The sequence below is a fragment of the Anolis sagrei genome, chromosome 1 (assembly GCF_037176765.1).
Source record: "Anolis sagrei isolate rAnoSag1 chromosome 1, rAnoSag1.mat, whole genome shotgun sequence".
NCBI lineage: Eukaryota > Metazoa > Chordata > Lepidosauria > Squamata > Dactyloidae > Anolis > Anolis sagrei.
The window spans coordinates 258,073,689-258,089,760 of record NC_090021.1 but is presented as its reverse complement, the minus strand read 5'-3'; the positions used below and the strand labels follow the sequence as shown (position 1 = coordinate 258,089,760).

Genomic DNA, 16,072 nt, shown 5'->3' with positions numbered 1-16,072 from the left:
CTTCAAAGCCTGCTCATCAAAACCAATCCCCGCTGTGTAAAATAAGACCATGGCATGCAGGGAATGTGGCACTGCCACAGAAGTCTTTGGTATGGGAGCAGGCCTGATTCTACTCATAATTCAGACCTTGCTGTATCGAAAGTCTTGTAGCATTAACAGGCAAATGGGCAACTTGTGATATCATAAACTTAAACAATCTTCAAAACCTATTGGGATTTTCCCATCCATTGCCTCCTCCTTCCATTCACTATATACATCCTCAGCCTAAATCCTTTTGTTAGTCCTGAAAAGAGTAGACCCAGTAAATCATTAGGATTTACTTATAAGTTGACTCACTATTCGGCAACTGATTCAGTGGATAAATAATTTGATACCAAGTCAATAGGAAAGTCTAGTTTTGATTAACCAACTGGATTCCATCCTCTATCTGTGTAGTTGTGATAAGGAATAAAGGTAGGTAAAGGTTTTCCCTTGACATTAAGTCCAGTTGTGTTTGATTCTGGGGGTTGGTGTTCATCTCCATTTCTAAGCCAAAGAACCAGCGTTGTCTGTAGACACCTACAAGCTCATGTGGTCTGCATAACTGCATGGAGCGCCATTACTTTCCCACCGGAGTAGTACCTATTGATCTATTCACATTTGCATGTTTTCAAACTGCTAGGTTGGCAGAAGCTGGGGCTAACAGCAGGAGCTCATCCCACTCCCCGGATTTGAACCGGTGACCTTTGAGTCAGCAAGTTCAGCAGCTCAGTGCTTTAACCCACTGCACCACTGGGGGCTCCAGGATAAGGAATACAGAAAAAGAAAAACAGAACAGAAGGAAGGAGGGGAGAGGAGGGAAAGGAGTAGCAGAAATGAGAAGCATAGGTATTTTATGAATGTTTCTACATGTGCATCTAGAAGTGGCAAGGACTGTGAAGCAATATTATTTATCTCCTGTGGTTGTCTATTTAAAAAACAAATAAAAAACAACAACCCAGAACCAATTTTGGTTAAATATCCTAGCATTACAAGGAGACCTGGTGTAGGTATAGGAGATGAAATGAGGACATTGCAAAAATGCTCTCCAAATTTAATATTCTTTCAGTCCTCATATTTCTAAAAATTCGACAATTTAAAATTTGAGCTGAACTTCTAGAAATACAACATTATTTCCAAGGAAAAGAGATGGCCTACGTGGTCATGGGGATGTCAACATAGCAAATACAAGAGTTTCAAATGTAGCTGAGTTTCAATGCCCCACTCTCTGCAGTGCCAAAAAATTGGTAATAAAAGGAATATAGTGGTTTATTTATTTATTTATTTATTTATTTATTTATTTATTTATTTATGGGCTGGGCACTGAAGTCATTCACAGACTTACAGAGGAAACCTTACTATTCCAGCTTCAGTTTAACCAGTTCCCACACGACTCCTATCTCCATCCTCACCAAGTCTGTGAAATCCTATAAAGATCCTGGGAATGAAAGCATGCCTTAATTAATTAATTGGTGGAATTTGAGAGGAGGGGACAGAATTCTCATTTGGAGGGACAATGGCCTCATTTTGGCCCTCCCCCATTGTTAAACACATGCGAGTGGAGGACTTTGCCATCTGGAGCCACTGTAAAGCTGAATGAGGGAGGGCAATTACGTGCTAAAAGAGAGCTCATCCTTGGAGTTATTGGGCAGGAAGACAAAAAAAAGTAAGTGTAATTGTCCTTGAGATCCAAAGTCAGATATAATGGCTGGATGATGTGAACTCCAGAAGGAAACATTTCAAAAAGTGAAGACTTTCCATTTTAGTTTATCATACTAACTGATGCACCTTTAAAAAACATACTTTCTCTCTCTGGTAATGTTAGTTTTTCCTATCCTTTCCACACTTAGTTTCTGCATAAACATGAATTTCCCTTTCTCCAGACTGGTAAAATAAAGAAAATTGATAGGAAAAGAAGAGAAAGACAATGTTTGGCTCTCAAATATAAATGAGCAAGTGGAGGGGAGCACATGTATTTTTTTCATGGAAGCTCAGCTACCATTTGAGTCTTGTGAGGGTTCTGCACAAAAGCCAAGAAGGGATAAAAGGAGGTTGTGTTCAAGTGTCCATCATGGCATCAAACTGTAAAAAGAGCTGATCCCCTAAATTAACACTAAGCCCTGCAGGTGTTGCTTGGAGAAAATTAAATTGCACCATGTGATTGGAAAAGGGCAAATCAATCAAAACAGAACAGCCACTAGGTCATGTATGTAGGTGCCCATCAGTGATGTCCTGTGATTCCTGGCTGTTCTATTTTGATTGATCTGTCCACTTTCAATCACATTGTGTTATTGCTGGTGAGCAATTAAACTTCATACAGGTCTGAAAAGTCATTGAGGGAAATTGGTTGCTTTTCTGCACATGACAACTGGGTCCGTATTCTGTAAAACTACCATTCTTTTACACTTGGAAAAACCACTGGTAAGCTCCACTTGGATTCCATTTAATGGTGAGCCCAAGAATAACATGTTTAATCATTTTTAAGATACGATTTTAAACTCTGAAGTTATGACCACTTTGTTCCTCTTGAATCTGCAAGTTAGTAAATACCAATTTAAAAGGTTAATGGCATTCAAACCACTTCCCCAGCATTTCTGTTCCTGTTGATAAAATAATTATCTAGCACAGTTAACCTTCTATACTATATGCAATGAGATTCCTTTCTGTTTATATTGTGCAAACTAATTCATGCAAATCATCTCGAGGAACTCCTGGATTTCTGGATAACTGGAAGCTTAGATTTAAAAACAACAATAAGTTTTTGTTAACTTTTATCTGTACTTTTTCATGTACAACTGTCTTTCAAAGAATAAATTAGCTCGCTTATAATAATATTAAAGAACTTTCATTCTGAGGTTAGGTAAAGGTTAACATCCCCCCACCCCCAAACCAACCATCAAACATATTTCACCGGAAACGTGTCCTGTGCAAAGTGCTTAAAACATTGCTCATTGACAGATGCATCTTTGCAATATACTCTCTTGCCTAATTCTCATTCATTGCAAAGAGTTAGAATCAGATTCTGCATATTCACTGAGTTGAGTTTTGCTCAGAATATTACCATTGGCGAAAAGACAACTGAAAATCCTCACGAATGTCCTTTACGTCTCTCCAGTCATCCAGAAGTTGGACAGAAGTAACTGATCAAGATCCCTGTAGTTTCCTTTATAGTTAATGGTATTCCTCTGCTAAACCAGAAACCACTCACAGATTTATTAATATATATATATTTACATGTCAGGAGCAACTTGAGAAACTGCAAGTCGCATCTGGTGTGAGAAAATTGGCTGCCTGCAAGGACATTGCCCAGGGGACACCCAGATGTTTTGATGTGTTTACCATCCTTGTGGATAGACTGCACCTGTTCATCTGCAAGAAACAGATCCAACCCATCACTTTGTACCATGTTGTCACCTGCTTCAAATTTGCTTTAAATAACCCAGAGAAAACATCATTTAGAAAATGTCACTTCGGTTGCCTTGACCCAGTATGTGCACAAATTGCACATAGTGCCATCTGTTCTGAGCATTCTTCCCCACTTATAATCCAGTTTAAACCCCACACGTTAAAAAAATCAATTAAATCTTATAGAGCAATTCCCCCAATTAATGAATCAATGTATGCTTTTGTTCCCAAAATATATTGTTCCCAATAGAATTTCACCAACGCGGTGATGATGGGAGTGATGGCAGTAGTGGATGAAACTGATACACCTGAGGTTTGAACAGTAAGGCTTCTTCTGTAAGCCTATGAACAACATTAGCACCCAGACATAAAACAAATACTTATATATACATACATCACCCATTATTTTATTATCTTTTAAATAATAGTGCTTAGAACTGAACACTAGAAAGGAGAAAGGCTTAGGCGCTCGTTCCTTGCCTGTGTGCCTGCCAATAATGTAACATGCCCTGAGGAAGACAAGAGTGCATCACAAATGGAAAAAGAGGAGATACACATTTCCTGAAACTACTAAACAAAAAAGGTGGGGGGAGGGAAAAGGTCCAATTTGGGTGGGGAGGATCAACAGGTCCAAAACCACATCCCTTAAGCTTTGATAGAAAGGGGTTCAATGCCAGAAATAATTCCCACCCCCACCCCATCCTTGATTATTTGCACGTGTTTATAGGAACTGCATGCAAGTTTTGGAGCACATCCATTCAAGTCATTTGTCTTTGATTGCATCTGTACTGCAGAATGAATGCAGTTTGACACCACTTTAACTGCCATGGCTTGATGCTATGGAATTCTGGGAGTTCTAATTTGGTGAAGCACCAGCACTCTTTGGCAGAGAAGACTAAAGACCGTGTACAATTACAAGTGCAAAGATCCCACAACATTGAGCCATGGCAGTTAAAGTGGTATCAAACTGCATTAATTCCACAGTGTAGATTTGAGAAACTGCAGTGTAGGGCAACCAGGTCCAAGGTCCAAGGCATGAGCTCTTTCTCTTTCTCTCACTGCCCCCCCCCCCCCCAACAGAACAGACTCAGAAGTGGAGCTGGCAGATCAAAAGACCACCTGGCAAAATGGCACTACCTAGAAGAATTCTCCACCTTGTGTGACTGTGGAGCAGAACAACTCAGCATCTGTATGTTTGCCCACAATGCCCTGCCTCATGCACAGAGGAAGAATTGTTTAAAAACTACAGACAATGCAATCGCTGTTGCCCCGTTTTTTATCTAAAACTATTTAGCTGCTTGTGATCTCTTGATTTTATCAGCTTTAAACTTATTTACACAATGTTTTTGACACAAAATAAATAAATACCCCCCAAAAAACCTTTTCTGACAATTTTCTGTGTCCCGTGGGATGCTTCAGAATTCTTCGCTTAGCCAACAGGCCTTGCAGGGATCTGATCCAAGCCTTCCCCTCCCTAGGTTGAGAGTGGTTACTTTTCATTGCTGGTTCGCTACCTCTCCTTCCCTTTGGTCCCAAGCAACCCAGCTTCAGTACCATTAGTAACCATCCAGGGAAGTTCCCCGTACTCCAGTCACAACAAAAAGGAGTCCCAGTCACTGGGAACTGTAATAACAACAAAGACTTCTCTGGATCTTAATGAACTAAGGGAACACATCATCAGCATGGCATAGTAGTTTGAGCCTTGAACCAGTACGGTGGAGACCAGGATTCAAATCTCTGCTTGACTCTGAAGGACCTTTGGGCAAGTCACATTCTTTCAGTCTCAGGACCCTTCCACACAACCCTATATCCCAGAATATCAAGGCAGAAGATCCCACATTATCTGAGTGTGGACTCAGATAGCCCATTCAAAGCAGATATTATGGGATTTTCTGCCTTGATATTCTGGGATATAGGGCTGTGTGGAAGGGCCCTCAGAGGAAGGCAAAGCAAAACCTTTCTCAAAACAAACCATGCCAAAAAAAAAAAATGGACTTGAAGGCACACAACACCAATACACTGCCACTGTTGCTCACACTAGCTTTTAGCCTGTTCTCTGAATTAGGTTTCTGGACAAAGAACAAAATACCAATAAAATATCAAACTAAACATTGCAAAGAAGCCTCGTGTTCTGCACAGAGTCCTACCTCCACCCCTAAGTCGAAGATTGGGATTGCCTATCTATAAAAATAGGCACCCAAATGGGGTGCTAAAGGAATGGCCCTTTTCTTTGGATCATTTTACTGCCTCTTTTGGGTGAAAGGTTTACCAAAGGGTTTGTAACGGCAGGCAAAGGGTATTATTGCCCCATTTGACCTGTCTGTAACCTAGCCCCCATGTCAGAGATGCAAAAAAATATATTCTTGTATTCACTCAGCACAGTTTACCCCTTCACACTTTCAAGCCTACTCAGATCTAGCAGGATGGTTATAGTCTGTTTTAGAAGTGCTGAGGACAAAAAGAGGGGGTGGTAGTTAGTTTTGTGAGGGGCAGGGGAAGAGGGGCACAACTGAGTTATCCTGATGATGCAAACTAGTCAGAGTAAATATTTGGACAATGTCTCAGGTATTTATATTTTTTCCAATTAGTTTGCATCTACTGGATAGCTCAGTTGTGTATATATGTACATAGGGACACACTACAAATATATGCTCACAAACACAGAGTATGATGATTATTTTAAGACTAAATAAATACATTGATACTGAAGATTACATGTTAATAATGATAACTTAATCGAAATTAGGAATTAAATGATAATTTCATTTAAGATTTTCTAATTATTGTCCCTGTACAGCAATGCACTGCTCCCATTGTTGAAGCAGAGTTGCAAGACCTTGCTTCAAGTTTCTTGTGTAAATTCATGAGAGCTTTCTACTATTGAAATCTTTAAACCTGTTAAAATAATTGCAGAATTATAAACTGCTAAGGGCATATATTTGAGGTGAGGGGGCACAACACATCCTGCATTGCAATAAAAATCAAAGATGATATTGATTGAAAAAGATATAATGCAATTAGAATGAAATTGAATATGAGAAAGGAAGATCTACTTTGGGATTTCAAAATTCTCATTTGTATCCAACTAAAAAAATCTCAAGCTAGAGGAAATGACACTATGAGACGCAGAATTAACAGTGCAATGCTATACCTCTCTGCTCAGAAGGAAGCCCCACCAAGTCCAATGAGACACTCTCAAGTACATGAGTCGAGATTTATAATGTCAGTAAACCAGAATTCTCCTTTAACCTCCTGTAATAACTAAATGAATATTTTTCTCTTTAGAACAGGCATCCTCAAACTGTGGCCCTCCAGCTGTTTGGGCCTCCAACTCCCAGAAGCCCTAGCCAGCTTGTTCAATGCTCAGGAATTCTCAGAGTAAAAGGCCAAAATGGCTGGAGGGCCGCAGTTTGAGGATGCCTGCTTTAGAATATAGTCTGTACACAACTGAGGCTCCCAAGTGACAGGGACACAGTATTATCCTATTCTTAAAATATATTCTACCTCTTGAAAAGTACAACATTGGCAGAAATGAATAAATGCCAAAGCAGTTTGTTCATAACGGATTTTTTGTTCTTATTGAGATCGCAAAGCACTACACATTATGGGCACATCTACATTTTATCAGATTCTTCAACTTTATTTCAGCTCATATTGAATGTATTCTCTGTGTTTGAAATAAAGCCATGTCCCTCCTTGCACATTATTCTGTGCTCTGTTTCTCATGGAGTCGATTTATGTATCTAGATGCTTTCATGGAGTTTGCAAAATAGCATCTGTCTCAAAGCAACCACCATTGCTCCAAGTTAAAGGAAAGTAATGTTAGTTTACACAGTGTTATGAATGCAAGAAAAGCACTCTTTTCTATTTCTATCCAATGGCAGCCTGCAGTGCCTTCCTTTTGATTCCAAACTCCCTGTGTGTTGTATTTCACACTTTATTGGATCTGTTCTTCCTTGCCACTTTGCAAGTAACAGCTGGGCCACAATGAATCTTCTTCATAGATAGGGAAATATTTATATTTAGCTGTCACTGACTAGAACCCTTAACTCTAGCCAAGCACAATTTCACTTGTTGTTGTCTGTTTGTTTCTCTTCTCTCATTATTTCTTGACATTCATCCCTTCGCTGTTGCCCACACTTGTGCAAAGAATATTAAAATATCCGCCAGGTTATAAGTTCATTGGAAAACTACACTGGGAATGTGCTTTGTGAAAGCACATAAGGAGTTCATATTCATGGAGAGCTTTGTTCTTGTTGTAAACGCCCCAGTTTAACAATTAACAAAGAAAAAAAGCCTGAGACTGCAGTCTTGCAACCAAATATTCTAGGTTAATCCCATTTGAATTTAAACAGGATTTATTTGACGATAAATGATTTCAGGATTGCAGCCTCAGTGAAATAAGTAGCAAATGCTAATCCTTTTTATAAATCCACATTTATCTAGCAAAATTCAAAATTCAGACCTGCCATTTAGTTTCCCCTGTTAAATTGGTTTTTTTTCTTTACATATAGTTTTATGCAACAAGAAAATGCTACCTTTGTAGACAGATTTTGATACAAAACACTGATGACCCAGCAATCTCTTAAGCTAAGGTTCCAAACCAAACAATAAACTCTATAGCAGTGGTTCCCAACATTTTTTTTTGATCAGGGATCACTTGACCTGGGACCACTTTGACCAGGAACCACTCTCCAACATTAGTACCAAAAGGGTTACGAATCAGTTTTTGTTCAACTTTAGATTCGGTTTGGTTATTTGGGGTGTTGATTCAGAAAACTGCATTGGATAGACCACATCAGCTCTAGTTTTTGATGCAGAACATATGCCATCCAGTAGTCGCCATCTGCTCGCCCACAGAAAATCGTATTTAATAAGCCTCTGCACTATAAGAGGGTTTCGTGAGACCAGTAGCTCTTGTTGCAACAATGTAGTAACAGGCCACGAACCATATTTTAGTCCTTGCAGACCACTAGTGGTCCAAAAACTACAGGTTGGGAACCACTGCTCTATAGTAAATATTTCTTGAGCTCCCCCCCCTCCCCCCAATACTTTAAAACAAAAAATAATGCCAACATAAGATTTGCCTGGATATTTAAAAAATGTTAAAACCTATCAAGGAACAAAATTTGCCACACCACACTATAAGGTTAAAAAGAAAATAGTATAATAAAGGAAATACAAAGGCTTTGGCATGGTTTTTTTTTTTTTACAATCAACAATGGTTAATTTCGATATGTCATTGTGAACAACTTCAAAACACTTAAGTTTAAAACTCTTGCAAGCACTTTTAATTGATTAGGAATGAATTCTAGATGCACAAAAATGATTGGACTGTGAACAGTAGTACAACTATAGCTAAGAACAATAAACTTTTGCTGACCAAAAAAGAAACGTTTGATGCATGAAAATGTGTATAAAACATCTATAGAATATTCTTGTCAAATATAAATGAAATTAACTTTATTATAGAAATCATTCTGGGAGATTTCTAGGGAAGACAAATACTTACATTTTGACATAAAACAAATTGGATTATATCGAAGACACAATCTACCCTTTCCCTATCAAACTTTTCTTCTTTGAAGTTCTCTCTTAATCCTTTGTTTGCACATAAGTGTCACCTGTTAATAACCTTTGGAAATCCCAACAGATAGTTTTCTTACAGAAATCTAGTGTGTATTGTCCCAGGTTGAATTTATATGCAATGGAATGATACAAACTTGGAGCATCAGTCTGAAATCTATGAACAGATTGGTAGAAGTATTCGATATAGCTTGATAAAACTCTTAATTCGTGGCAAAGCTTGTTGATCATGGCTTCCTTTTTTTAAAAAAAACAACTTCATGACCAACACAAAAGCAAACATCCATTCAGTCTACATTGTTCTTTTTTCATTATAACATACAAATGCCCATTTACAAATAATACACCAAAATGAATAAAAGTTTGGGTACCAAAATGAAGATTTGTTCCAACTGATATAATGCCTTCAGTATACAAAGGTCCTTGTTAAAGTCTTTCTCCATGTGTTACATCGTAGGGCACAGTCACAGGCCCGAAGTACTTTGAAAGCCATTCTTCTTTTTAAAAAGACAGCTGATCCTCCAACTGTTGTCCATATAGCAATTTACAAAATCAACACATGGTTTACTGTAATCTTGGCCAATACTGAGACATATCCGGTTCACTGCCGGGAACTTGAACAGGAACGGACACTCCCGGAGAAATAAGACCTGGGTTGGGGTAAAGAGAGGGAGGAAATGATTACATACCCTTACACACACACATATCCAACTTTTTATCCTGAACTGACATTAGTTGGAATACTTTCAGAGTGTCATTTTCAAGGTTCTTTTAAATCTTCTTTTCTTTGTCAATAATAATAAAATATAGCACTGATGTATGGCAATTGTCTGGTTCTCCAGACACTGCTGGATTGCAGCCCCCAGCATTCCTGGCTATTAGCAAGGCCAGCCAGATCTGCTGAGAGTTCTACAACATAATCACATGTATCCCCTGGAATACTGAACAATGTTTATAGAATTCAAGAAACATAAGTGATCCCGCAAGACTTGATTTCATGAGGAAAACAAGAAAGTGACTTAGGATAAGAATTAAATGGAAGACTAAAGTTCACAGTCTGGGCAGATTTCTTATCTCTCTCTTCACCCAACTGTTAATTGAAGCTCTGTTTAATATTATAAGAAAGAAAGGAATTGTTGCAGAGAGTGCTAATTGTTTTCCAATTGTGCTTCCCTTTAGCCACCTGTGTGTCCATGGATCCATTTTTTGACTCCCCAATCAGCTCTTTCAGGCTTTTAAGACACGTGCGCAGGAGCAGTTCACACAGGGGGATGAGAAGAAAGGCACATGTTTTCCATGACAGTAGGGATATGTCATGTGTTGGTCCACATTTTTCGGGTGGAACTGGGTTTTAAGCACACCTTTTAAGCATGTGCTTTTCAGCTGTTATCCTGATTCAGCCCGCACTTTTCCCAAATGTCATTTAGCCACCCTCCCCATTTATCCCAGTTACTTCCTGGTTTTACTGCATGCTTAGAAGGGCTCTCAGCCTTCCACCACATACACATATCTCTAAATGTCTGTATTCCCACTTTGCATACAATGGGAAAGAAATGTTAAGCATATACACACAGAAAGAGAGGGGGCATTCTACACTGCACTTTGATAACACTGTAACTGCTATGACTAAATTCTATGGAAACCCAGAATTTGTTATTTGTTGAGGAACCTACACTCTCTGGCAGAGAAGGGTAAAGATCTTGCAAAAACTCCCAGGATTCCACTGTATTGAGCCATAGCAGTTAGTGCTCAGCGTAGATGAGAAAGGGAAAGCTGGAAATGAGCAGCAAAGAGCTCCTTCCTTTTTCCCTACAGCTTACAAAAGTCTAGCAGGGCACTGGAAATGTCAAACACATTGGTTTAGTAATAGAATTGTTCTGGGAGTGAGCTAAAACTTACTATAAAATAGATAAACAGATGGATGCATGAACAAGTGTGTACACACAGTGACATATAAAAAAATCTGTTTGATTGGCTTATTCTTTATACTACAGGCTCCAGAATCCCAAGCATGATTCTGGGAGCAATAACTCCAAAATATAGGAATGCACCTTCCCCCATTAGAAGTTCCCTTCACATATTTGAGGGTTGAAATGAGATAATGGAGATACACTCATGATTTTCCCATCAGAACTTTTACATGGATAAGTGGTTTATAGCACTTACATCACAAAGAAATTAGTTTCTATCAATTTGCATCATTTTAAGGATCTAAAAAAATGAGGGTTTTTTTTCAAAAATTAGTTTAATAATATTTGCATGGTATGTTATATAGAACACACTATAAGGTTATATTTTTCCCTTTAAACTCTTTTTTCACTTGTTCTCTTGAGTATGTCAAGGATATTATTTAATCATTTCCTAATTCAAGGAAATTATTCTCCAACCACTTGTAAACACATGAGAGAGCATTCTCCCTCAACATATTTCTTCTAGTTCATCTAATCTTTTGTTTTAATTTTAGTGTTTTATATATATATATCCCAAAATTATTGAGATGTGGGTAGATGTGTAATATCTGTCTGTCTCTCTTATATTCCACTTTTTCCCCAAGAGAAGAGAACCGCCTCCAGGAAATTGTACAGTAATGAAAAGTATCACCATTTTAAATTGGAAATCCAAACCCCTCCATTTTATCATAGCTATGTAACTATCACCTTTTGACAGAAAAACAGTAATCCGTCTCTGAATAAAGGAACCAAATAAGTTTTTCCCAAACTTTAGTCTTCCAGATGTTTTGGACTTTGGCTTCCAGAATTCCTAACTTTTTGGCCAAGCTTGCTGGAGCTTCTGGGAGTTTGGAGATCCAAAGTTTTGGAAGCACTGATTTAGAACATTAGAGGAAGTGATCCCTGTTAATTATCCTTAGGGAATAAACTCAAGGTTGCTTACCTGTTGAAGTAGTACCAGAAGTGCCCATTGGCTGGCTGTTCATATGTGTCTGCATGTGTGGAGGGGTGTATGTATCATAGCTCCTCCCATTTACTGACGGACTTGTGGGCAGCATGCAAGAGTAGGAGGAAGTCTGGCTGGGTACTGGGGGCTGTGGGAGGAAAGCCAGAAATAAAAAATAATAATTCGACATCATCTCATATCTGTTACAACTTTGTCCTCTTCACAAAGCCACTCGTCATTCATAAACAATGTGCCATCCCCCCCCCCCTTCAAAAAAGAGAATAAAAGTCCATCTAGATTGCCCGGCAGGTAGAGAGTGGGAACTTTTACCTAACTGATAACCTTCTCAGACCCTGCTTGCTTCCTCTGAGTACACGCTTAGCTTCAACAATGTTAAAGTACCAGATGCTTCCAGGGTATTTACAGAGGTGATGAACTAACAATCGAGTGAGGATTCGAATCTATGCTCAGTCGTGTAAACCCACTGGCTAACCTTGGGCAAGCCATATACTCTTAGCCACAGAAAATTCCATGTTAGGTTCACCTTAGGGTTGCCATAAGTCGGAAACTACTAAGACACACAACAGCAACAACAAATCCATGCCCTGAAGCTTTTGTTGTACTGGGATGCTCTTCATTTTACACTTAAATGTGTATTTCAGATATCCAACAAATGTCGATTCAAAGTGCTGATCTCAATGGCTGCTGTACTCTCCTGTGTTGGCAGAAAGCACTCCTTCAATTCAGGTTTCCAATTGACAAGCCTTATACCCCAAGCCTGGATTCATGTTAGCTCCCTCCATCAATGGAGCAGCATCAGTGGAGACTGTGAGGTGAGATTCCTATTCAAACATCACAACCCCCAAACATCCTTACATTTAGGTTGTGGCACTTTCCAAAGCGGATTTTGTGTACACAAAAAAGGGGCCAGGAAGGAAGAAGTGGAAAGCCTATGTCACATTTCCTCTTTGGGTCTTATTCTGCATCTCTCCCACAGTTTAGGCAATTCTTTGGACATCAATAATGGAGAATGTAAATAATTCAACTGGTGATGACAGCCACATCACGGAAGAGGAATATAAGATATGTATTCATACTCAATGCATAACAGTATGACTCTTCTCTCTTTGTATCATGGTGCAATACTTGCATCAATTAATACAAGTACTTAAACTGGTTCCATGAGGAGGAAACAGCATAAATCCAAATATTGTCTCTTCCAGGGCACATTCATTCAGATATATATCCAATGGAATTCAGTGGGTTTTACTGCAATTTAATTTATCTTTAAATTGGCAAAACATTGCTAAGTAGTTAGAATTTTAGCCTAAAAATGACAAAGTATATTCATTTCTAAATTGTTTTAATATTTACTGAGTCATGTTTCCTCTTCCGCTCCCTCCCCCCATTGTGCTTCAGTATTTATATTTACATTTTGAATGTACTAAATGTACCAAGTTTGTATGAAAGTGTGAATTTTATTTCCTGTGCTGGTCTATGACCAAAATAAATGATTTGATTTGATTTGATACTGAGAGATGTACATCATAGCTTTTACTCTGGAGTTCCTTGAAAAATAATGTTATTTACATTTTTGTTATAAATTGAAGTTTTATGTTAGAAAAAACTTTAAGCAAACCAATGAAACATCTATACATTCAGTATCTTGCTATCACTTCCATTGTATGAGCATAGTAATTATGAAGGCCTTGTTAATTATGTTTGTTTTTTCCTGAACCAGTTAGTTAGCTATAAGCTTACAAGGAGGAAGGTTGGCAGCGCTATTCATCTTAGCACTGCCAATGCTTTTACAACTGCAGATGCTTTTCACATACCCCACTCCACCCCCACCCCCCCACCCCGGCCCAGGTATTAGAAATTAGGTGCCAACCAAAGTGTGATCCTGCTACTATTTTGATAAGTTTGTTCTTCTCACCAGTGCTATACTAATGAGTTTCTTTGGCTATATACAACTATTTATTTATTTATTTATTTCAAGCATTTATACCCCATTCTTTTCACCCCCGGGGGCAGGGAAGACAACACTCAGGGCGGCTTACAAAAGGCAACCATTAGATGCCGGACATTGAACTAACAATTAACACTAAATGACAAACAAACAATTTAAACAATTATAAATATTTTTAAAAATTAAAAAAATTAATTGCCAGTTTAAAATCATGATCCAGAATCAGTCCATTGCCGGTCACGTAAGTCAACCACATTTAATTGCTGTATTTATTGCTTGAAAGCTTGACCCTAGAGCCAGGTCTTAAGTTTTCTTTGGAATGCCAGGAGGGAGGGGACAGATCTGATATAATTTGGGAGGGAGTTCCACAGCAGAGGAGCTACCACTGAGAAGACCCTGTCCCTTGTCCCCACCATTCGCGCTTTCGAGGGTGGTGGGATCGAGAGTATGGCCTCCAAGAATGATCTTAAAGTCCTTGATGCTTCTTACATATTTCCTTTTAACCTACTGGACCTTTTACCTTTATATTTAGGAGTCTCAGTTAACCTTCTCCACACATATTTTGCATAAGCTTATCAGATATTTCAAATCTCCCTTTCACACTATTCAGTGTAAGGTTTGGAAATCTCTCCATAATTCTTCACTTTTTTCCTCAGCTGCATTCTATATACAGCCATTGCAATGGCCCTTTTATTTTGGGTACTTCTGCCATTTTGAAATTAATAATGTCACTTTTTAAAAGAAGCATAGATATAGATACTGGAATAAATCCCAAAACACATGCAGAATACTTGGGCAAATCTCCACACACACACACACAACCAAACCAAACAAACTGGGCTTATATCCTGAGAATAAACAACTTGGCCTTAATTCAGAGACAGTTGATTGTATTTAAATTCTATTTAAATTTTGTCAATTATTATTATTATTAATAATAATAATACTTTATTTCTATATTGCTGTATCTCCCAACTTTCTTAGAGTATTCATGTAGTGCAAAGAGAATCCAAATTTCTATATGGTGCATTAGATCATGTAAAACACAACCATGCCTACTAAAATCTAGAGAGCTAAACAATGACAATTAATACAAATGCAATGATTAAGCATGGATAATTTTCCCTGAACAGGGTCAATGGCCACAGTTAAATATAGAATTAAAGCCTGCATTTGAAAGGAAATAAGCTCTATAGATCTCCAGGCTAAAAACATACAGAATCAGGATTCCTATCATGTAGTCCTATGAGGAAATATTGATTGTGTGTTTCTGCATGGCAGAGCACTGGACTGAATGGCCCTTGTGGTCTCTTCCAACTTTATGATTCTGTGATTCTATGATTCCCAGGCTATGAAAAATGCATCCTTGGCTACCAAATTTCTGGTTGTTCAATTAAGTGTGCCTTTTCCCGATCAAAACGTTATGCAGCTGATCATTCAGCAACTACAAACCACCCAAGGATGTTGATAAATTTGTCTTACAAATGCCCGATAGTCTATGAAATTGGGGTCTTAAGAGCTCACTGATATAAATGAACTCCTTTAATTAATTTCATACTTAGTGTATGTTGAATTAAAAGAATCTAGGCTAACTAGAGATACATTTTTTGTATTAGACATTATAGATATCATGCTACAGCTCAAAGCGAGCATGATGGCATTCTAACTATAAATTTAAAAAGCTGAAAGAGCATCAAAAGATGAAGAGCCTATCCTTAAACACTTCTACTGGAAATTGGAAGCAGTATCCAGCCCTACTTATCAAAAAGTTGGCCATGAATAAAACTAATACTGTTACTACCATAGCAAAACATTAACAGATTGACGAGGAAGAGGAGGAAATGATGATGATATTATCTTTATTGTATATATTGTCTTTTACCTAAAGCCAAGATTCAAGTTGACATAAAGTGAAACTTTTTTTCTAATGCAATGAGAAAGTTCTGTGATTTTTTAAAATTTCAGCTGCCTAGGTTCAGAGGCCAGCATAACAGCTACCATGACATAATGGTTTAACCATTGAACTATGTCTCTGGAAACCAGTGTTAAATCCCCATACAGCCATGGAACTCACTGGTGGTAATAATAATAATAATAATAATAACAATAATAATAATAATAATACAGTGTTCCCTCACCACTTCGCGGTTCGCTAACCGCAAACTTGCTGTTTTGCGGCTTTTCAAAAAAAATTAATTT

The 16,072-nt window shown here is 38.1% G+C and overlaps 1 protein-coding gene across 14 annotated transcripts in view; it reads right to left on the bottom strand.

Moving 5' to 3' along the window:
* Positions 1-8,691: 8,691 nt before the first annotated feature.
* PAX6 (paired box 6) overlaps positions 8,692-16,072 on the bottom strand; it is a 40,231-nt gene continuing 32,850 nt past the window's right edge. For all 14 annotated transcript variants that reach the window (XM_060766350.2, XM_060766371.2, XM_060766419.2 and 11 more), the window contains 2 exons: positions 11,902-12,052; positions 8,692-9,659 (listed from right to left, as the gene is read on the bottom strand). In XM_060766350.2, coding sequence (XP_060622333.1) covers positions 9,574-9,659; positions 11,902-12,052 — 237 coding nt within the window. In that variant the 3' untranslated portion in view covers positions 8,692-9,573. The remainder of the gene's footprint in view (positions 9,660-11,901; positions 12,053-16,072) is intronic.